A 21,986-nucleotide genomic window follows, 5' to 3' on the forward strand; every position below is an offset into this window, starting at 1 on the left:
GACTTGCAGCCCTTTTCTGGTGCTGCCGAGGCGGCGGGCGGCAGAGGGAGGGCAGCCCGGGGGATGCGAGGTGGCCCCGGCGCACCATGGCCGGGTTCGTACCGCTGCTGCTGCTCCTGCTGCCGGCGGTGAGTGCGGGGCTGCGGGCTAAGCCGGGAGGGGGCCGGACACATTGGGGTATGGGCATGGACAGCACGGACTGTCCCGGTCCCTCTGGCACCGGGTGGGGCTGGAATGGAGGGGTACCACGGGACTGTGAGGTTCTGCTTGGAGGGTCCCGGGGGTATCGGCAAGTGAGAGTGCTAATTGTATGGGGACGGAGGGCCCCAGAAGGTTTGGGTGCAGAGGGAAAGGAGCGAGGATGTGGGTGGTGGGGGGAACACCGTAGGGATTTCTTGCGCAGCCCTTCGCGTCCCGCTGACACCGAGCTGGGCTCTGCCTTCCCTTTTCTCCACGGGAGGTTATGGGAAGAAAGCAGCCCCACCTCTGTGCCCTCACCTCCTGAACCCCACACCTTCAAAAACTCCCACAGACCTTCCCTTCCTGCCTCCAAACTCACTGCCCAGCACGAAGGGCAAAGCCTCAGGGATGGGCACAGCCTCAGCCTGTGCTGAAGACAAAACTTCAGGGCAAGGGAGACCAGGGAAGAAGGAGAGTCCCAGAGCAGGGGATATGGGGACGCACTGAGCCACCTGGGGCAGAAATGGGGCTTTTGCTGCTGGAGGATCTGTGGGGTCCCAGAGGGCTCAGTGGGCAGCAGGATGCTGTAGGGCAGGGCGTTAAAGCTGCTGCTTCAGCAGGCTCATGTGGAGACGGAGGGGGAGAATGGTGTGGGTGGCTCACGGCTCCAAGTTGGGTTTGGTGTCCCCCATTTCCTACAACTAACCCCACAGGTCTGGGCTGCCCTTAGGGTTACACCTGCCAAGCCCACCTAGCCCCATAGAGATCTGCGGTGGTTGGAGACCCACTGCTTCTCTGAGTCCCAAGAGGGACAGGTCCAGATGTGCACTCACAGCCGTGGGCTGTACCCCCAGCACCCCATTACCACGGCTCCTTACCTGCACTGCTCAGACTGGGCTGGGGGAGGAGGCAGAGCCCTGTGGGACCCACACGGCTCAGACGTGGCTCTCCCACTGCCCAAAGTTTGGGGAGTGCTGGGATGCAGATCTTTAGCCTTTTCTAGACAGGATGCTCCGCCAAAATACACAGAACCCGTCTGTCAGCCTTGCGGGCCGTTCGGATCCAGGCTTGCCGCTGGGCCCGTCTCCAGCTAAAGCATTGCTGCCGTTCCCTGTTTCAGAGCAGCGCAGCTTTCCGTGCCAGGCTTTGGGTGATGATGGTGCTGCGCTGCGCACATCTTCCTTCGAGGCCACCCCCTGTAGGGCAGGGGAACACCAAAACTACTCTAAAAGCAATTAAAGGCTTTCAAAGGTGTTGCTCGCACCCTCATCGCTTCCCCCCCCCCCCGTGCCCTCCCCTCTCCTCCCCCCTCACCCCCCCCCAGCCCCAGTCCAGCTGTCAAAATGCTTTATGGTGTTAATACCTGTGGCTTTGTCAACGGGAGTTGTGTTAATAACATGCACATTTCAGCGGGCTAATGCAGACCATGTGCCCCTCTTATAAGCGTGTTAATCTTTATGGATGTTTCAGCGCTTGAGATGTAGAAAGGGAAACGTAGGCGGGGAGGTGGGGGGGGGGGGGGGGGGTGCAGCATCTGGGGCTGGAAGGTGCGTTTTCCGCATCATTTAGAAATGCGGAGGGTAGGACTAGGAGGGGACCGTGGAGTGTTGGACAACTAGGGGAGGTCGGGGGGGGGGGGGGAGAGGGGGGGTCCGGTTTGGCACAGAGGAAGCAGCGTAGCCGGGTTCTGTCCCTGTGGGTTTGCTTTGCAGCTGCCTCAGGCGCGGGCGGCGTGGGAGAGCTGGCTGCTGCGGCCCCAGCTGCACCGCTCCGGCCTTCCCAGCACTATTTATAGCCAAGTTCAGATGCTCCCCTCTTCCCCAAACCCTCCCGAGCAGGGGAACACGCTGCAGGTGCTGGAGAAAAGGAAGTAGCATAGAGAGCTCCAGCCCCACTCTCTGCCACGAGCATCGCTGCAGCCTGGAGCTGTCCCTGTTGCAAAGAGAGCCCTTTGCTCCCCCCCCCCTCTCATTTCCAAGCTGTTGTTTGGGGGTGCTGGGAGGGTCCCTCCGTGCCAAGCATCCCACCCGTGCAGCTGGGGCTCGGTGCCAACACGGGCTGGCAAAGCAGCGCAGAAGGAGAGCACACGCTTCCAAGAGAAGGGTAATTGGAGCACTTTGTCATTCAGATGCCTATAATTGGCGCTCCATTGTCTCCGGCCGGGCCGGCTGATGCCGGTTGATGCGCCTCTGAGTTCATAACACCGCATTGTGCAGAGCGGCGGCCAAAGGGCTGACGAGGCGTCCAGATGCACGGGGACGTGGAGCTCCTCCGCCTCCTGGAGAGTTTCTTCCCCTCCAAAACCAGCCTTATCTCGGTGGCAAAGGGACGGTTCCCCCCCCCCGAAAGGAGCACATCCCTGACAGCAGCCTTCCCATTGAACACAGTGGCCCCGAGTTTGAGTGAGCGCACAGAACTGACCCTGGATGGTCACAGTAGCTGCTGTTGCTGTCCCTTCGGGTGGCCCCAGTTCTGAGCACTTCTTTGCCTCCTCACTGCCTCATTCAGCAGCCCAACAGCACCATCTGTCCCGACACCATCTGCCCCATCCTCTTTCCATACAAACTCATCCCAGCTGCCGCACCAGGAACATCGGGACCCTCCAGACTGTTAAGCAGGAGCAAAGCCAGCCCCACACATCACCCCTGGCCAAGGAGTGCTCTGGGGAATGGCCATTGCTTCTCCCCATGCTGCAAAGTGGATGCGCAGAGGTTCTAACCTCGCTGCTCATGGCACATTTATTGCTTCCATATGTGATGACAGGTTTTATAAGTTAGTACACTTACTGCTGTCAGGCAGCTGAAGCTCTCTGCGCTCCTGTCAAAGTCTTCATTTCCACCCAGGGGTCTGATTTCTGATCCCAGTGCAGTATTGGGACCTCAGCCCTCTGAACCCTTCACTGGGGCTGGCAGCTTTTCACAAGCAGGGGAGGGCTGAGTTGCTCAGGACAGCACAGCATTGGTAGAGGGAACAGCTCCTGTGATGGGGATGCTGTAACCCTACAGAAAAGCCAGCATCCCCCTAAGACCCACAAACCCAGACCAAGGGCTGTCATTGCCTCCCTCGATCAGTAGCATTTGGCAGAAGCTTTGCAAATGAGCAAGCTTTTGCATAGGAAAGTCATTTATCTCCCCTTTCTCCTAAGTCCTATACCTAACACACAGCCCCCCTTTAGCCCAGACATTGAGTATCCACCCTGCAGCACAACCCTCCCTGGATACAACATCTCTGTCTGCCCATCCTTGCAGTTCCCATAACAAGAGTCACCTCCGGGCTGTTTTCTCTCCCAGGGACCCACCTGGGGCTCCAAGGAAAAGTGCTTGACCAAGATGTACACGACGAGTGGTGAGTGCTGCAAAGCCTGCAACCTGGGTGAAGGCGTTGTGCAACCCTGTGGGGTCAACCAGACCGTCTGCGAGCCCTGCCTGGACAGTGAGTAGTGATATATGGGGCTTTTGGGGAACATGAGTGGGCACCTGGCTCCACCCCCTATGGACATCTGTTGTGTAGATGCACTTTGTGCCATTTGATTCCATTTTCCCATTGCACAGAGCCCCAAACCTCAGCATTGTTTCCAACAGTTCCCCAAAGCCTGCCCAGCAAATCCCAGCAGCTCTCCCTGTTTGGGGACCCATTGGTGCTAGGCATCATTGCAGATCCCCTTCCAGTTCCTCCATTGCATGAATGGCTCCTTGCTAGCAATTGCCTCCCAAATTTTCCTCTCTTCACTCTGCTGTCCAGCCCAGCCATATCTCAGGAGCCACCTGTACTATTGCTACTTATACCTTGTAAAGGCTGCGAAACAAAAGCAAGTCGGAGGGGAGAGAAGCAAATCACGAGTCCCCAAGAGAGGCAGGGAGCTTTCTGCTGGCCGACTGCAGGCACATTGCCTATGTCAAATGCTTCATAAATGTCGGCTGGAGCTTTGTGCAGGAGAGCTGGTTAAATGCTTGCAGATGAAGTGGTCCAGCTATTACTGCTTAAACAATGCCATGATAGGCAGAAAACGATCTACCCTGCAAATTTACTGCTGCAAGCTCTTTGAAGACCTGGGGACAAATATTTGTAGGGGGATCTGTGCCAGCCAAGCCCCGATTTGGAAGGCAGAATTGGCGGAGCACCGTTGTAGGGGAAGTAAAAGGAGTCAGAGAGCAAAGGGGGGGGGGGGGAGAAGCCCTATAACCTGAGCAGCACCAGCACAGAGCAGTGCTAAAAATACCTCTGCCTTTCTGCAAAATCAATGAGCAGCACTTGCCCTCCGAGCTGCATCCCCCCTGACTGCAACCTTGGGGCGGGTTTGCTTGCTGTTCCTGGCCCCAGCCCAGCTCCCAGGATACAGGGCAGCAAATCCAGAGGGCATGGAAGGGTTGCATTGCACACCAGAGTTACTCAGAGCAGCATTTCCTATAACTCCCTTCAATTCCAGGTTGGGAAATGGTTTACTTCCCACCTCCTTTCTGGGAAGTGGGAGATGAAGGGGTTCCTACACACCATGGAGGATGCAGAGGTTATGGGGAGAGCAGGACCTGGGTGAATCAGTCAAGCAATGGCTGTTGGTAGCTTTGTGAATGCTGCTGTGCTGGTTTGCACCCCAGCTTGCTCTGCCCTACCCCAACAGTTGCATTCTTGCAGCATCAGATCGATTGGGTCAGGGAGCTGAGCTGAAAAGCACTGAGCTCCTATCTACAACCCTACAAGGATGACAGAAGCCAGAAGCAAACACTCTCAGCATTGCACTTTATGCCTTGCTTGGTTTTGCTGCTCCCTGCACCACCCATGCCTCTGTTTCTCCTTTGAACCCTCCAAGTGCCTCGTAGCCCTTTCATCCCTTGCCTGAGGGCCTCCAAAACACAGCAACCCCCCTCCCCCCACTGCACAGCAGGGCTGTCCCAACTGCACAGCATAAACCCCAGGACAGGACCAAGTCTTTACCACTCTGATAGAAAGCAGCACCAAGGAGATGACCTGGCTCCCTCATTGCACCAAGAGGGAAAAAAACAAGCATACATCTTAAAGAACCACAGATGGGGATAATTCCTCTGCAAACTCTTCCTGCTTTATACCCTCAGCCCGGACCCAGCTGTGGTCATGGATTGTTAATGCTAGCAGGAACTAATCCCCTTATCTGCTAGGTGCTATGATGGGGGGATGCTGATGCTGGGTGAGCACTGGGGTGCAGGTGATGCAGGAGGGTTCCCAGCTTTCCTCTGAGCTGAGGGTGGGATTTCTAGGGGGAGAGGAAGCTTGGAAATCCTATTACCAGACTCTATTAGGATGGGGACAGTATCTCTTGTGGAGCTGCTCCCACCCTTCTCCATAGGACCCCCTGTGTGCTGTACGAGCATTGCCTTCCCACAGAGTGCCCCAATTGCCAAGCAGAGCCAGTAGGAAGGAATTAGGGTGCAGCCCTTGGACATGACATCCCCACCTCCACCCTGGGCTGCCTCCGAGGCTTTGCCTTGGCCTTCTTCCCAACTCACTGTCTTCTCAACTCACTGCTCAAACCATTTCACAAGAAATTTCCTACTATCAAAGCACCGCCCCTGCCAAAGCCTGGAGGCGATGTTCCCTCCATCAAACCAAATGGCCACTTGCTTTTTTAATCAGAATTTCCCTTCTTCCTTCTCTCTATACCCCTTGCCAGCCAGCAACCCCCCCCCCCCCCCCCCCCCAACCCCTCCCTTCTTCTTCCTGATTTCTGCCTCATGATTTATTTATCTCCTTTGCCAGCCTCCATTGCTGCAGGAGGGAGGGGGCCCTGTTTGAATCTCAGCTGTAATTGCTCAGCTCGGATACCTTGCTGCCACTGCAAATGTGCCCACTCAGCCGTATGCCTTTCCTGGCCACTTCCCTGCTCTAATGGTGCCTATCAATAATTCAGAATAATGCAAGCCAAGAGCCCAGGTTAATGGGAGCTGTGCACGTCGACAGCCGACCCGGAGCAGCTCTGCCCCTGCACCTTTGCCATTGCCTATATGTGCTGGTTTGGGCACATTTGAACACTTGGGGTGTAGCTCAGGTGTGGGGAGGTTGGTGTAGAAAGATGCTGTCCATAGTGGAGAATGGCTTTGGGAAGCTGTTCTCAGCCCTGTGCCATCTCAGTGCTGTGTCCCTGTTCCTTGGGGTGTATTGCTTTGTCCTTTGGAGCACTTCATTGGGGTCTCAGGGCTCTTCTTTCCCCTCTGTCCCAGAAGTGAGGCACCTGAGCAGACCTGGGTGGATCCTCAGGCTCTTGTGGGGCACCCAGGGAAGCTGGAGGTCACCAAAGATGCTGGGAGGCCACAGCAGAAGGTTTTGCTGGCACGGGGTGTGTGCACAACCCCACTGTCACTTGGAGGAAATTGCCACCTCTAATCTAAAGGCAGATGTGCCAGTGGTTCCCCTTCCCAAGGAGCATGGCTAGCAGAGGGGTTGCACTTGATCCCCCAACACCTTTTCTATAGAGGAGGTGGGAAATTGGCATCGTGGGCAATGGGGGGACTGCTGTGAAGCTCACGGTGCAGGGAGAGCAGCTGTGTCCTGCAGGGCAGGCACTAATCTCAGCTTCCTGTGTTAAAAATAAAATAAACATAGCCCCAAGCACCTTGGGGATGGGGAGGGCAGCGGTGCGGGGGCAGCTTGGAGGGCTTCAGAAGGGGATTGATTTACATGGCCAAGTGAATCTTGAGAGGTGAAACAGGAGAGCCTGGAGCCCCAGGGTCAGAGGAGTCAGCAGTTAGTGTTGTAACCTCCTGTTCTCATCACCTTCTGTGTTCAGTGGCCTCCTGCAAGGCCAAGGAGGGGGCACAAGGCAGTGATGCCCCATGAGACCCCTCCAGGAAGGATGCAAAGGAGAAAGCTTTTGTAGGCTGTAGGGTACCAGCATGGCCATGGGGAATGTCTACAAATCAGGAGTGGGGATGATGCTCTAGGATGAGGACTTGTTGGAGAACATGGGCACTGAGTACACGGTAGTAGCTGGGGTGGGTGTGCTGAAGGCTGTAGTTGTTTGGGGGAACTGAATCAGTGGCTCAGCATGGGGAACTGCTGCAAAAAGGAGGATGCTGTTCATGGGAAGGGAATGGGCAGCAGGAGCCTGCAGAGATGCCTGGGGCTGGAAGGAGCTTGGTGTTTATTGGAGGGGCTAGGCAGGGGAAAACTCCCTATGTCACAGAGGAGGATGAAAATGATGAAGAGTTGTGTCTCCTGCACAAGGCCAGCTCCCCTGGGCTGGATGGGAGCTGAGAGCAGCTGTGAAGCCAACTCTGGGGTTCACTGTGACAAACAGGGATGGGGACATCCCCCCAACCCTTTCCTCACCCCACCCTCTGTATCCCCTCCAGGTGTGACCTACTCAGACACAGTGAGTGCCACCGAACCGTGCAAGCCCTGCACGCAGTGCGTGGGGCTGCACAGCATGTCTGCGCCCTGCGTGGAGTCAGACGACGCCGTGTGTCGCTGCGCCTATGGCTACTTCCAGGATGAGCTGAGCGGGAGCTGCAAGGAGTGCAGCATCTGTGAGGTGGGCTTTGGCCTCATGTTCCCCTGCCGGGACTCACAGGACACCGTCTGTGAGGAGTGCCCTGAAGGCACCTTCTCAGATGAGGCCAATTTTGTGGATCCCTGCCTGCCCTGCACCATCTGCGAGGAGAACGAGGTGATGGTGAAGGAGTGCACGGCCACCTCCGATGCTGAGTGCAGAGGTAACGCTGCCTTTTCTATCTCCAAGGGGATAGCAGGGCTCTTTGTGTCTCATGGTGCAAGCACAAGCAGGTGGAGCGCCCTGTGACACAGTTTCCCCTTTGCAATGCGGGTGCAGGTTGTGGTGGAGAAGAGAGGACCCCGTGTCCAGCTGAGGTCCCCTTGGGCACTTCATTATGCAGCTTCCTAATGAGCTCAGCCAAGAGTTTCAGCAGCTCTGATGCTGCTCTTGCAGCCGCCAGAGCCTTCATCAAAAGGGAATTTGACAGCTCACGGCTTTCTCATGGGAATTAACTGCTGCTGCCTTCCGATAGAGCTGGGGAGCAGCAGGAGAGTTTGTATCATTCAATGGAGCTCTTCTCCACTCTGTGCAGCCCCCAGACTCTGGTGGGGGTTGTCTGGGGGGTCCTCAGGGGGTGCTGGCACTGGGTTCTTCCTTGGTTGTTCCTTGGCAGCAGCAGCAGTGCAATTCCCTGCCCTGAGTGCAGTGACAGAGAAAGGGGCTTTGTCCCATCCGCTACTGATTCACAGTGCGAGGCGGCGGCCAGCGCAGCTCCCTTTGGCTGATCCCTTGGCGGGGTCGAGTAAATGGAGCCATAAGTCAAGGAGCACAGGGTGAGCTTTGTTAGCTGCCAGTGGGGCCCCGCCGGATGCAGCCATGCCGGCCACCCGAGTGATGCTCTGAAAGGGCAGAGGGGTCCAGCTCAGGGGGTGGCACTGGGAGATGCCACGGCTTTTTTCCCACCCTGGGACAGCCAGCAGACAGAGCACAGCCGTACCCATGTGTTGTGGTGGAGCTGGAGGGTTCAGAGTGCAAGAGCAGAGGCTGCAAGAACCAAATTGGGTGTTGGGTTGGGTGTTGCATCAGGGCCGTATTGTTGTCTCTGTGCAGGAATAGGTTCTGCTGAGAGCAGGAATTGGGCTGTGCCTTGGAGGGGTTGTTGGGGCATGGTGGGTGCAAGGAAATGGAACAGCCCCAAGGAGGCAGAGCAGGGACATGGCCCTGCAGGGCTCACAGTGGGCACAGGGGAAGCCCCTGGAGGAGGGCATGGGTAGGGCTGGGGGAGGCAGGGACTGAGGGGGCTGTTTGGGCAGCCATGGATGAACATATCATGGTGCAAGACAAGATATATCTGCTCTGTGAGATATCTTCATGTGGGTACATGGGTGTTAACAGGGTCGCACCCACATTGGAGCTGAGCTGGCAGTGCATACCTGGCAGGCAGGGGACAGGGGAAGGGGATCAGTGAGGTTCCCCCCTCCCAGGGCCTGGATCCTGGCTCTGGTGCTGCTGGCAGCAGATAAACGCAGGCAGATGTTGCTTCTTGTGAACTGCAGAGACAGCTGCTCTGCCTTCATGTGGGGTAGATGGGAAGCAGCTGGGGATGCATCTCAGGGACCACGTCCAACATCAGCTCTCTGGGACCAGAGACAGGAGCCCAGGGCTCACCAGCGGGCTTGCATAGCTGAGCAAAGAGCTGCTTTTATCTCTGGGTACAAATCCTCAGAGGGGATAAACGCTGCTTGTGCTGGGCTGGATACCCATAAACAACAGGAGACACTATTTTCCCCTGCTGTTAGTTCTTGAGAAAACCCAGTGCAAGGAAAGAAAACCCTTCAAAGCTACGTCCCAGCACCACAGCCACCATCAGGCACCATTTGGAGCAGAGAACAGCTTCAGTTCTTCCTGGGGTCTTGGGGATGAGGTGGTTGCAAGGATAAGTGTGGGAACAAGGAGCTGACTCTTGTCATTGCTTTTCCCTCCTGGCAGACCTCCATCCACGCTGGACAACTCACACCCCATCCCTGGCAGGTTCCGACAGCCCTGAGCCAATCACCAGGGACCCCTTCAACACTGAGGGGATGGCCACCACCTTGGCAGACATTGTCACCACCATCATGGGCAGCTCACAGCCTGTCGTGAGCCGTGGCACCGCCGATAACCTCATCCCTGTGTACTGCTCCATCCTGGCAGCCGTGGTGGTGGGGCTGGTGGCTTATATTGCCTTCAAAAGGTAAAGGGCTGGGGCAGAGCTGTGGGGATGTGTCCCAATGGAAGGGATTTAGGTAGTGGGAAGCAGGATGTGCCCCTTGCTTTGAGTTTGGAGCACTCACCAAAAGTGCTGCAAAATGAGGGAGGGCAGGAGCTGAAATGCCAAAAAAATGCAGCTGAGGGCGTGCAAACTGTGCCCTCCCACACCCTTATCACAAGCACCCCCTGCTCAGCCCCCCCCCCCTGCTCTGGCACATCATATCTGATCACACTCAGCAGCTCATCCCAGGGCATGCACCTGGCCCCATGCAGGTCAGGACTGGCTTGGCTGCTCTTTGTGCATCTCTGGGGGCACCATGAGGGGGGTCAGTCCCCCCTTGCATCCCTTCTCCACCAGGACCGTGTCCCAGGGCTCATGCATCTGCTCAGCTCCATGTGTCCCATATATGACCCTCAATCTCATCCATCCCGATCCCTGCCACTACCCTGGGCTCAGTGGTGGCTCCTCTCCAGCCCCAGAGGGCACAAATCATCACATGCATGGACCATGAGAAGGCAGCAGTACAGGTGTGAAGGCATGGGTGTGACCACCAAAAGGCAGCAGCCACAGCTGTGCCTTCATGTGGGTGCAGCGATGCACGTAGGGCTCTGCATGCAGCCCTATGTGCCCCAGGAGCACAGGCACACATGTGTGGGTCCGTGCAGAAAGGAGCTTGGTCCTGGTCCATTGCATAGCTTAGGAGCTGGGCATCTACAAAAGCAAAGCTGGCTTAACCTGATGCATCTGCTGCAGAGGTTGAGCCAGAAGTTTAATGTAAGAAGCACATCTCCTTGGGAAAACACTCTCAAGCAGGGCACAAAGCAATGGACCCACTCCCAAAAGGAAAGGTGCAAGCAGAGGGATGCTCATTAGGGGAACAGTGACCACCATGCCACTGCTATTCTCTGTGCAGGTGGAACAGCTGCAAGCAGAACAAACAGGGAGCCAACAACCGCCCTGTGAACCAGACGCCTTCCCCAGAGGGGGAGAAGCTGCACAGTGACAGTGGCATCTCAGTGGACAGCCAGAGCTTACACGACCAGCAGCAGCCCAACCAGAGCACGCAGGGACCAGGTAGGGTGATGAGGGCTGCAGGGCAAGGGGGGAAGGGGGGAATGTGGGCACAGCATCACAACTCCTTAACATGTTCTCCCATTGCTTGCCCTTCCCAGCACCAAAGGGAGACGGGAGCCTGTATGCCAGCCTGCCACCCAGCAAGCAGGAAGAGGTGGAGAAACTGCTGAGCAGCTCGGCGGAGGAGACGTGGCGGCAGCTGGCAGGGGAGCTGGGCTACAAGGAGGACCTCATAGACTGCTTCACACGGGAGGAATCGCCCGCCCGAGCACTGCTGGCTGACTGGTCAGCCAAGGAGACGGCCACTCTCGATGCCCTCCTGGTGGCCCTTCGGAAGATCCAACGTGGGGACATCGCTGAGAGCTTGTACAGCGAGTCCACCGCCACCTCACCCGTGTGAAGGGCGGCCCGGGGGGGGGAGGTGCAGCCAGGGGTCCCCTGCCCGGCTGCCTTATTGCCTTCCCCCTCCCTGGCACCAAGAGCCCTGGAGAGAAGGGTGGGGAGGAAGAGGGGACCCCCCACCCCTCCTCGCTTTATGGCCCTGTATGCACTGAGCTCCTGTTTTCGGTATCGCCCCCTCCCACCGCTGCCTCCCCCTAGCAGCCCATAATCTGGGCTCGGGGTCCTGCTCTGTGCCTGCCCCCAGGGCAGCTTTGAGGGCAGGGATGAGCACCACTCTCAGGTCTCTCTTCCTCTCTCTATTTCCAGCCTCTTCTCCTGGTTCCAGTTCTCCCTCCTACTCTTCTTTTTCCCCATTGTCTTCATCACTGTTGTCTTCTGCTCTCATCTGATGACCCCAAACTCAGCTGCTTCCCCCCAAGCTGCAAATGAAATGGTGTGGGGTGAAATGAAGGGCTGGGGTGGGCACGGAGAGCAGCAGAGCAGTTGCAGCAGGATTTGGGGATGGGGCTCTGTCCTGGGGGGGGGGGGGGGGGGGCTGGGGGAAAGGACTCTGTTTCCAGCAGCCCCACCTACACTGTGAAACTCGGGGTGGGCTGTCCCCATGCTCAGGGCTGGCAGGGTTTGGTCTTGATGAGGAGCAGCCACCAAACACCAGGGACAGCCCTAAGGAGAGCTCCAGGAAGGGAACACTGAAGGTCTAAAGGGCTGAAAAAGTGCCTGCAACAGGGATGTGACAAAAGGGCTTTGCTTGTCCTCCCCTCACCACGAACCAGGTGTCCCCTTACTGCACTGGCCCAGGATCAAAGCCACCCAGGTGCCCCATGCCAGCCCTGCTCTGACCCCCTAGCTCATAGCTTTGGGGTGCCAGCCCCAGCTCCTTTCCCAGCAGTGATGCTGGAGGAGCAGCTGCCATGTGAGCACCCTGAGCTTTCCCCTTTGAGCTGCCATGGTCCTGGAGGACATCCCACCCAATATGGCAGGTTCACTGTCTCCCTCTCCCTGAGGCTGTTAGCAGAGCAAGGACTGCAAGGCGAGTTCATGCACGGATCTACATCCATCCCAGCCTCCCCGCTCACCTCATGCTTCATCCAGAAGCTTTACCGAGTGCAGAAGGTGATTTTCTTTCCCTCTTTAAGGAGCTAAGCAAGACTTGTAAATAATACTGTGTCATTTTACTAATGCTCAACGTTTCTACTTCTGGTGTGGATCACCTCTGTTGCAGTGCACCGCGGGCTGCTTGCTCACAGCATCGTGCCTGCAAGCTGAGCTTTCCCTTTTGCAGCCATGTCCTTGTTCCCACCTTGTCTTAAAGACTGGCCTTAAAGACTCAATGGAGAATGCAGGGAAACGCACACATGCAGGCTCCAAAAAATTGTCATGAAACTCAAAAGAACTGAAGGATTTGGCCATTCCAGGTTGTTGCAGGGAGAGCTTTGTTCTTTGCAGGCTGTTTCTCTTTGACTATCAGGAAGCACTTCAGGTTGCCCAAATAGTCTGTGGATTCTCCATGCTGGAGATCTCCAAAGCCCACCTGGATGTAGTCATGGGCATCATCCCTTGGGGGGCATCAGATGGACCCAGAGATGCCTCCAGACTTAGTCAAGCTGGGATTATCGAAGCTAATCTCAATAGGAACTGAGCACTCAGTTCCTTTATAAGCCTTTGGAAATGTTGCTGCCTGATTCAGAAAATAAGAGAGCACAGACTGATTGCCACGTTGGGATGTTCAACGCCTCATGCAGAGCATCTGTGCTGCAAGAGCAGAGATCCCTTCATGAGAACGATTGTGCCATACCTTGACCACCGGCTCTACATGCTGAACTTGTTGGATGGGAAGATTCAGTCCCAACAGGGCTACGTTTGCCATGTCTGCATCCCAAATGTCTCCCACCACTGAAGTCCAAGGGAACTGCCCCACATGCAAGCCCCTGGATAGGGCACCGATTCCTCCAGACCAAGCCATTCCCACGGATGCTTTGGGACAAGTGTAAATGCTGGTTGTTGCATTGTTGGTTTTATCGGTCCCTTTATTTTTCTTCTGAAGACGCGACTCAAACCAAGCACTGGGTGCCACCAACTCTGGATCCAAAACTGCCTGCTTCGGTCTGGCCAAGCCCAAGTGTGCAGTGCCAGACATAAATTGCTTTTCTTCAGGACAACGTTGCCACGGTCTCAGGTTTCTATTGCCATAGCAAAGGGTCGTTTCCTCACCCTTCAACCAACCTCACGGCTGAGAAAACAGAGACAAACTCAGCATCCAAAGAGAAGCCACGGGATGCCTCGAATCCCACACTGCAGGAAGAATAATAACAGTAACAATAAAAATTACAACAAAAATAAGGGAAAAACAAGCCAAAGTTAGTGCTCGTCGGTACGTTTTGTGTCCTTTTCTAATGTTTCTGTTGTACAAAGAACGTGAGTTTCTCCACTTGTTCCCCCGCTCCCTTCTGTAATACCAATGCCAGTTTATTAGAGAGTCTTAACGGTGAAGAAATTGCCGTCGTAGGAGTTTGTGGGTGTGCTGGGAGGGCTGAGCAGCATGAGGTGGGAGGTGGGATCTGCACGGGGGTCGGCTCGGCGGTACTATCGTTGTGTATCGGTTGGATGCCAATAAAGAGCATCACAACGTTGGCTTGCCTCTTGGTTTTCCCCAAGCAAGAATCAAAGACTCATTGAGATTAAGAGCATCCAGTCCAACCAACCATCAGCCCATTCTGCACCCAAATTTAGGGGGAAAACATAACCTGTCTGATGGAGGACCGGGCTTTGGATGAGCTCCAGCGCTGTTGGGTATGGTGACAGGTCAACATCCCCCCCAATGGTTGAGTCTTACAGCAAAGAGCTGACCCCATGTCCCCAATCATGGACAAATGGGGAGATATAAAGGCAGTGGGGACTGCACAGGGCTGCTGCTCCATTACTTTGCATAGGGTTGCGTGTGGGTTTGCGCAGAAGTATTTACACATTGCAGTTTATGAGAGCTTGAAATAGGATGCTCCAATGTAACTGGTTTTATTTTTGGCTGGCAGGAAATGTAATGAGGACCAGGACTACAGACATAAAAGATCATTCCCCTCCTTTTATTTTTTTTCTCCTTTTCTTCAGGCTCCCACATGGTACTGCAAATAAACAAGGGGAAATAATTGCAATCAATCCATTAGGTTTAATCTGCTTCCTCTTAATCTCCATCCTCCCCTGGGAAAAAAGCTGGAGCAGAGATGAGGAACAGAGCCAGGCTGAAAGCAGAGCTCAGATGTGTCTGCCTGCAGCACCCAGGAAGATTTGGACCCATAGGCAGAAATGGGGTTTGTTGGGGGTCCATGCGTGCCCTTCACTCCTACACTGTCCCCATATCCATGGCTGAGGCAATGCTTCGGAGAAGGAGCTTTGCTAGGTGGTCTTTGTGTGCAAGGTCAGCTGCAGTAGATGGTCCTTGAGGAGAGCGATCTGATTTATGGTTAGCTCAGGAAGGGGGGGAAAAGGGAATAAGGTCTGGAAAGGAGTCTGATGTTTGCATGGGCTGCTGAGCAAGACTTTGGGAAGGGTGCTGGGAAGCTTCCTCTTTTACTGGTGTCACTACCCCAGCGTATCAATATGCTTTCACCCCATGCATGAGCAGGGAGCCACAAACCTCATTTTGCATAGGGACAACGATGGGAATGGAGCTTCCAGAACTGCAGCAGGGCTTTGCAGATGAAACAACAGCTCACGGCACCCAGCTGCAGATGGGGAGCACTAATCTCACCTCTATTTCTTCCCCAAGCATCTGTCTGCCTCCACAAAGGAGACAAACAAGTATTCCTGCAAGTCACCCCAAGGCTGCCATGGGGGGCAGTGGGTGCAGGGAAGGTGGGATTTGGGGCACTCAGGTCTTGACCTCACCAGGACACCATGAGCTGCCAGTAGTGCCTGCAGCAGCAGAGCTCAGCTCCCCCCTCCCACCCCCAAAATCTGCCCACCATATGGGCTGCATTCCCCAGTAATTGGAAGCAGGCATTGCATCACAAGGGGCTGTGCTGTCCCATCAGCCAGGCTCAGGGAAACGTGCATGGCCTGAGCCTGTTATTCTTGATGCTGGTGCACTTCTTGAAGCTCCAGCAGAAAGCAGTGCTGGGATTAGAATGGGATAAGCCTGGGACTAAAGGGCAGAAACAATGTGCTCAGTGCCTTACAAGGCAGAACAGGGAGAAAGGTGACTCAGAGTGTCCCCACCGTGGACAGGGAACACAGGTGGGCAGGGTCCAGATGTCTTGGCACAGGAAGTTGTGAGATGAGGACATCTGGGTGGTGACAGAGCCAAGACCACCCCCTACAACCACAAAGCCACCCCAATATAATGCAGCCAGCAGCCAGCCCTCCCTCACTCACATGGGAAGAATAGATAGCAGAAGACACCTCACCCCCTTGACATGAGGAAACCTCCTCACCATGCACAGGGCAGCAAAGAGAAAGGGGAGATTAGATTTGCCATGCCCTGCCCCTTCTCACACCTGAATATCCCCCAGGTGACCCTGCTGGGCCAAAGCTGGAAACAAAGCATGGGGAGGGGAGGAGAGGTCTGGGTTTTAATGGATGTGGCCCTGCAAGCAGGGAGAGGAAAACAGCCCCAGGTGGGTGCATTCAGGTAGAGGCAGCATGAGAGTTGATACTTCAGCAAGGCAATGGTCTCCTCCATGCATGTGCAGCTCCTATTGCTGCTGAATCATCCCTGTAAGTGCAAGAGGGTTGTGAAGCATTGCCCAAAACATGCTGAGAAAACACCTAGATCCAGGATCCTAAGAGCAAGGATGCAAAGGAGGCACCCAGCAAACCCCATAGCAACCCTCAGCAAGGAGATCCTGGGGATAAATGAGGGACATCTCCCTGGTTTCCTTCAAAGCATTGCTGTGAAATGCAGTTTGCTGCTGCTGCAACACTGATGCAAGATGCAGTGCCCATTTGCAGATGCTGCCAAGGAGCCACCGGGGCAAACTGCAGTGCTCTGCTTTGCACAAAGACAGCGGGCAATAGTGCCCTGCTATGGAGAGGCTGCCCTATGGCCAAGCAACAGCACTGCAGCACTGAGAGGGTCTGTAGGAAACCTGCCAGCAGTTCATTTTCCTGCTCTTTTAATTATTTCCTTTATTTTAGTATGAAAGGGGAAAGAGGAGTCAGGTTGGGGGGGGGGGGGGTTGGATGATTTACGGAGACCGGGAGAAAGTGGCCGTGCTGGTTTCCTTCCAAACACAGCTGAAGACAAAATCACCACGAGCAGGAAAAAGCCTCCCCAGGACCTGGCAGGGGCTGACTTTCTCTTATTTCAAAGGCAGCGTGGGACTGATGAGGGAGATTTGCATTCCCAGGCAAATGGAAGTCCAGCTCCGCACCCACTGTGGGATGGGACGGCTCCAAAGAGATGGGAAAAGTCCTCTGCTCAGGGGTAAAACGCAGCTGAGACTCAGCCTTGAGCTGCAAGGTGGCTAACAGGGCTCTCATGGCCTTGAAAGGTGGAAAAAGCAGAGCGGTGCAGCCTCCGGCTGACTCACTTTTCCCATCTGAAAGACAAAGCGACCGTAAATCCCGCTCAGATCCGAGCTCCCAGGTTCGTTTATTACTGTCTCATTTTAGAATAAATATTTTATCCTTTTTTTTTAATCTCCAGCTGCTGCTGCTGCACGTTGGAAACGTCTCCCTTTTGTAGTCAAGAGGGGGGGGGGGGGAAAGATGTATATAGAAAGAAAGAAAGAAGAACAACAAAGAATGAAATTTTCATTAGATGCAAAACGAGACTTTCCCATGCTGCTGAGTGCAGCCCCCGCTCCCAGCTGACGGCCGCTGGAGTTTTGCTGCACAAAACCACCAGATTAAGTTCTCAGCAATAAGGAGTTCTGGTTTTGTGAGCGGGGCGGGCGCCAGGAGGGTCGTGGGAAGGCAGTGGGGATGGCAGCCCACTCCTAACCCAGGCACATCCCTGCCACCCTCAGCGCTCAGGGTTGGGGCAGTCTGTCTTTAAGCTCAAATCCATCCTCATGCAAATTTGTTTTTCCCCTTCGTGGCTCCGGAGCTGGAAGGGTTTTGTTCCATCTCTAATTGCTGCAGACCTGCTTTGCAGCCTGGAATAATCAGGGCTTTTTCTGTTTTGTTTTGTTTTGTTTTGTTTTGTTTTGTTTTGCAGAGATGCTTCAGTTCAGAGCTGGAAAGCACCCAAAGGATCACTCACACGGTTGCAAGGTTGGAGCCTGGAGGTGGAGAACAGTTGCAGATCCACACATGGATCTCAGCACCATTCAGGTTTTCCCAAACATCCCATGGGAAGCAGCACCCATCAATGGGGTGAACCTGCCCGTGTCTTGCAGCACTGAGTGATGGCTTCAAAGCTGAAACACAATGCAGGAGGGCAGCTTGGACTGGGGATGTGTTAATTATTAGGGGTGTAATGAGAGAAATTAGTGAGGGGGGGGATGAGAGTCACACAGTGCTGGCAGTGGAACTGATGGGAACACAGTGATGGAATGGCAGCACCCATTGCCCCTCCTCACCCAGCCAGGATCCCTACCCATCCTTGCTTCCCTCTCTGAGTCTGATGGGTGTCCTGGACCCACATTGCATAGAGACATGGGGATATCCATGCCTGCTCCCACCCATGAGTCTGATGGGTGTCACAGTCCCACACCATGCATGGGGACGATGGGCAAACAGCACAGTCCTGCTGGGGGGAGAGAAGGAAACTCCCCCTTCCCATGGCAGTGCTGCTTGCACAGCCCTAGTAAAGCACTGCCAAACAAACAATTTCCTCCCAAAGAACCTCAATTTTACACTCAGAGTGAAAGGATTGAGACATTTCATGATTGAGCCCAGGCTAAGAGTTCCTGGGAATTGCCTGCGCAACCATATGGATTTGTTCCATGGCTTAAAAAACACAAACACAAAACCCCAAAGACACCACCCCCCACCCAAACCAGCCCCAGCTTCCCACCCCCTTCCTTCCTCCCCTCTGCTCAGAACACGCCAGGGCTGCTGGTTTCAATTAGCTCCGTGATTAACTTTCTTCATTTTATGGGCAGCTCCTGCCAGGCGCCCCATTGCCACCCCACTGCTGGTGGGGGCACAGTGATGACCGTGTCCCTGCCCCATTGGCAATGGAGTGGATGAGGCTTTTTCAGCTCAGCATCCTGCGTGGTGAATGATGACAGGCAGGGAAAACAAAAGGAAAGGGGAGAGAGGGAGAAAAAGGAGATGGAGGCAGAGAAAAGTGATGGATGGGGGTCAGGAAGGGCTGGGCAATGTGGGATTTGGGGAGGGAGGGAGTGGGGGACCTGACACTGCTCTGACACACACAACTGGGAGCACAGGGAAGGTATGAAAGGAGAGGGCAGCAGGTGAAGGGCTTTATCTTGTTGCTCCCACAATGCTCATGGCCTGGGATTCAGCCCCACCAGACTTCCCTATGGTGCAGCCCCACGGTACTCCTGTTCCCCCTCCACAATACCCTGCACCCATAGGAACCCAGCATTGCACAGTACTGCTCCCTGCTCCAGGAGCAAGGAGGGTCCCTGACCCCCCACTACTCCCCCCAGACCCTCCCTCTTTGCATGGTCCCCTCGCCAGCTGTGCTGCCATCCCGACCCAAGCCATAAATCCTCCCCCAACATCGAACAGGCGCTAGAAACTGATTTAATTCTCATTTCCTTCTCTCATCTCAAGACTGAGCCTTTAATCCCCACCAGCGAGCACTCCCAGACCACTCATTCCCCCTTTCTCTCCCTGTCCCCCCGCCAGCATCCCATTGGGACTGGGCAGTGAGAGGGGCCACCTGGGCTCCAGCATTATTTGCCCCCTTCCCCGCTGTTCATTTGCTAGGGAAATGAACCTATGCAGCTGCTTTGGGGGGTGGGGAATGGAGTGATGCCTGCGGTATCCCCATGTAGGGCTGGCTTTGCTCAGCAGCCCCATTGTTCCCCACAAACGTGACATAAGGATGCTGTGCATCCCACGCATCCGTGCGGCTGTGCTGAGCGATGCACAAGCTGGAAGTCAGAGCTCAGCCAGGGCTGCGTGCAGCCAATTAGCAGAACGGAGCATCACTGGAAGCCAGAAAACCTCAGAGAGGGTTTCTGCCAAGAATTGCATCCCAGCCCCTTGTTGCCTGATCCCCCACCACGTCCAGGTTCTTGCTTGAAGCCTCAGCTCTGCTGACTGTTGATGCTGGGTTGAGATGGTACGGAGTAAATTGAGGAGAAAATGGGCCCTGAGAAAGAGTGTTGGGAGCTGAAAATTGACCAAAAGGTGGAGGTGGCTGAATCCAGGAGCTGGGAATTCCAGCTTGGAGGAAATGGCAGGTGGAAGTTGCACATCATCAGTACAAAAGCAATGGGGAGCTGGGGTAGGGGAGCAGAGGTGTCCTGCACCCAAGGTGGGGATGAAGGAGGCAATAGGGGCAGGGACACAAGGTGGGACAGGGGGTCTTTCTGCACCTCGGGGCTACCCAAGTAAAGGCAGACACCTGTGTTACCAAATAGCATTTACCTCACCTCCCCTGCCAGCACTGTCTCTCATGGTGCTTTCATCATGAGCAGAGATAACCCCTGCCCAGGGAGATAAGATCAGGTCAGCAGTGCTCAGGACACCTGAAACCAGAGTGCTTTTCTGGTGCCTTCTGCTTCTTTGCAACCCAGCTCCCTCCCGTCACTGCGTGGGGTAGCAAAGCCCCGAGTGGCTCCAGCAAAGCTTCTGGTCCTTGTGTGGCTTCTTTGTGCTTTCCTTCCTCACGTGAGGGATGAAATGGGGATTCTTTCAGCGTGTCACATCCCATGGGGCTGCTGGCAATTGGGCGCTGAGAGCTTGGGAAACTGAGCTGCTTCCTCACGAGGCTGCTGCAGTGTTTGGCTATGGGGTCGCAGTGCCTCAAGCCCATCCTCCCACCAACAACCACAGCAACAGCTGGGAAGCAGCTCCTGTTTGCAAGGAGTGAGCCCCAAACTGCTGCTCAGCCCTATGGGCAGTGCATGGTGAGCATCAGAGCTCCAAGTCCTGGCTGGGACGGGGTCTTGCAGCATGGAATCACTGCATGGAATGCACCATCCCCTGGGGCTGCTCGCTTTGAACCAACCCTTGGTGGGAGCAGAGCGCTGGGCAGCAGCAGGCGGGTGCTTTTCATCAGCCCAGAATCACTCCAATGACAACTTTGTTCCCCAGAGAGACCTGCCCTTTCTTTGAAGTCCCTACGAGTCCCCTAAAAGAAGGAGTCTTTTATGGGAAGGATAATTGCTCCTCATTGCACTTGGGGAGAAGGAATCAAAGGCAAACAGCCTCCGGAGCATCTTCTGTGGGTAGAAGTGTGCTGTCTCTGGCTGCCCCCACCCCACAGCTGCCTCGGTCACCTCTTGGTTTTCATTCACGGTGTTCCCAAAATAACTTTGCCTTTCTCATCAGGACAGGAAGCTGTAAGAAGCAAATCTAACCCTGAGCCTGCTCAGAACGCTGATTCCTTCGGTGTGCTGGGTCAGCTGAGGCTGCCAGCGTTTGGGTAAGCAAAACCAGCAGAAAGGGCTTTTTAATTTCCTTGAAGCACAGCAAGTTGTCCGAATTTTGGCACCGATGTTGCTCTGTGTTGAATTCACTCACAGCATCCAGCTCCCAGCAGGTTGCATTGCAGTGGATCTAAGCCTTCATTTGAAGCTGTGCATCACAGAGTTTCAGCGCTGACCACCTATGGGGTTTCCACAACCCCGTGCCCTCCCTTGATCCCAGCAGCATCTCAAAAATTTAACCCTATGCATCCTCATTGGGCTGGAAAGCATTGGAGCTGTGGGGTGAAATAGGGCACATAGAGGGCAGGTTTGCAGGTCAAGCACAAGAACTTTTAGCCAACTCAATGGAGGGTTGGCCAACCCGAAGAGGTGGAGTCATCACCCCTGGTTGTGCTCAAGAAACATTTAGAGGTTGTACTGAAGGACCTGGTTTAATGGGAAATATTGTTGACAGATGAAGGGATGGTCTTAGAGGTCTTTTCTAACCTTGGTGATTCTATAAGGAAGGGTTGGATAGCTCAGGGGGAGGCTACCATTGAGAACTGGGAGTCTCAGTATTCTGGCTGCAGGGTGCTGACTGAAGCACATCCCCAGTATGGGTGGCTATGATGCAGGGTTTGGATGCAGCCACGTGGGGAGCACACAGGGACAATATTGGCCATGTGCACGGAGCAGAGCCACGCTGAGCACCCTCTGCTCCTCCACTCCCCCAAAAGCTTGCAGTTTGGCCAGGCTACAGTCACACAGTGCTGCAGCTGTTGCAGTCTATGGGCTGGAGCACACGGCATCCTATGGTGAGGGGTGCATGAAGCCTTTACCCTTAGCCCTCACCTGGCTCAGAGCAACCACAGCAAGGGCAGAAAGCACCAACCCGAGCGAGCAGCCCCATCTCTGCACGCAGGAGGTGACACAGTGCACAGCTTCACACAGCACATCTGGAGTGAGATGCACACATCTGCCCGCCACCCTCCAGCTGTGCTGCACAGAGCCAACCACAACTCCCCCCCCCCAAACCCACGGGACAGCCATGATCCAGCACTGATGGAGAACTAATATTTTCACAAGTTTCCCATAGAGCACAAAGGGAGCGGGGCCTCCGCGGCCACCG

At 55.1% G+C, this 21,986-nt stretch overlaps 1 protein-coding gene and 1 long non-coding RNA gene across 2 annotated transcripts in view; one reads left to right on the forward strand and one right to left on the reverse strand.

Moving 5' to 3' along the window:
- On the forward strand, positions 1-13,999 carry NGFR (nerve growth factor receptor). Its single transcript, XM_072356603.1, has 6 exons — positions 1-128; positions 3,471-3,612; positions 7,503-7,862; positions 9,632-9,875; positions 10,807-10,967; positions 11,066-13,999. The coding sequence occupies exons 1-6, from the start codon at positions 87-89 to the stop codon at positions 11,365-11,367; spliced, it is 1,251 nt and encodes a 416-aa protein (XP_072212704.1). The 5' UTR covers positions 1-86; the 3' UTR covers positions 11,368-13,999.
- Positions 12,522-21,986, reverse strand: part of LOC140262321 (uncharacterized) — a 24,407-nt gene continuing 14,942 nt past the window's right edge. The window contains exon 5 of the long non-coding RNA XR_011905826.1: positions 12,522-13,661. This is a non-coding gene — a long non-coding RNA (uncharacterized lncRNA). The remainder of the gene's footprint in view (positions 13,662-21,986) is intronic.

This window comes from Excalfactoria chinensis, chromosome 24 (assembly GCF_039878825.1).
Source record: "Excalfactoria chinensis isolate bCotChi1 chromosome 24, bCotChi1.hap2, whole genome shotgun sequence".
Lineage (NCBI taxonomy): Eukaryota > Metazoa > Chordata > Aves > Galliformes > Phasianidae > Excalfactoria > Excalfactoria chinensis.

Bases quoted from the DNA above. Each gene is read 5' to 3' on its own strand.
- NGFR (XM_072356603.1), top strand. From the start codon at position 87: ATGGCCGGGTTCGTACCGCTGCTGCTGCTCCTGCTGCCGGCG. The intron at 129-3,470 runs GTGAGTGCGGGG...TTTCTCTCCCAG, and splicing joins TGCTGCTCCTGCTGCCGGCG to GGACCCACCTGGGGCTCCAA. The intron at 7,863-9,631 runs GTAACGCTGCCT...CCCTCCTGGCAG, and splicing joins CTCCGATGCTGAGTGCAGAG to ACCTCCATCCACGCTGGACA.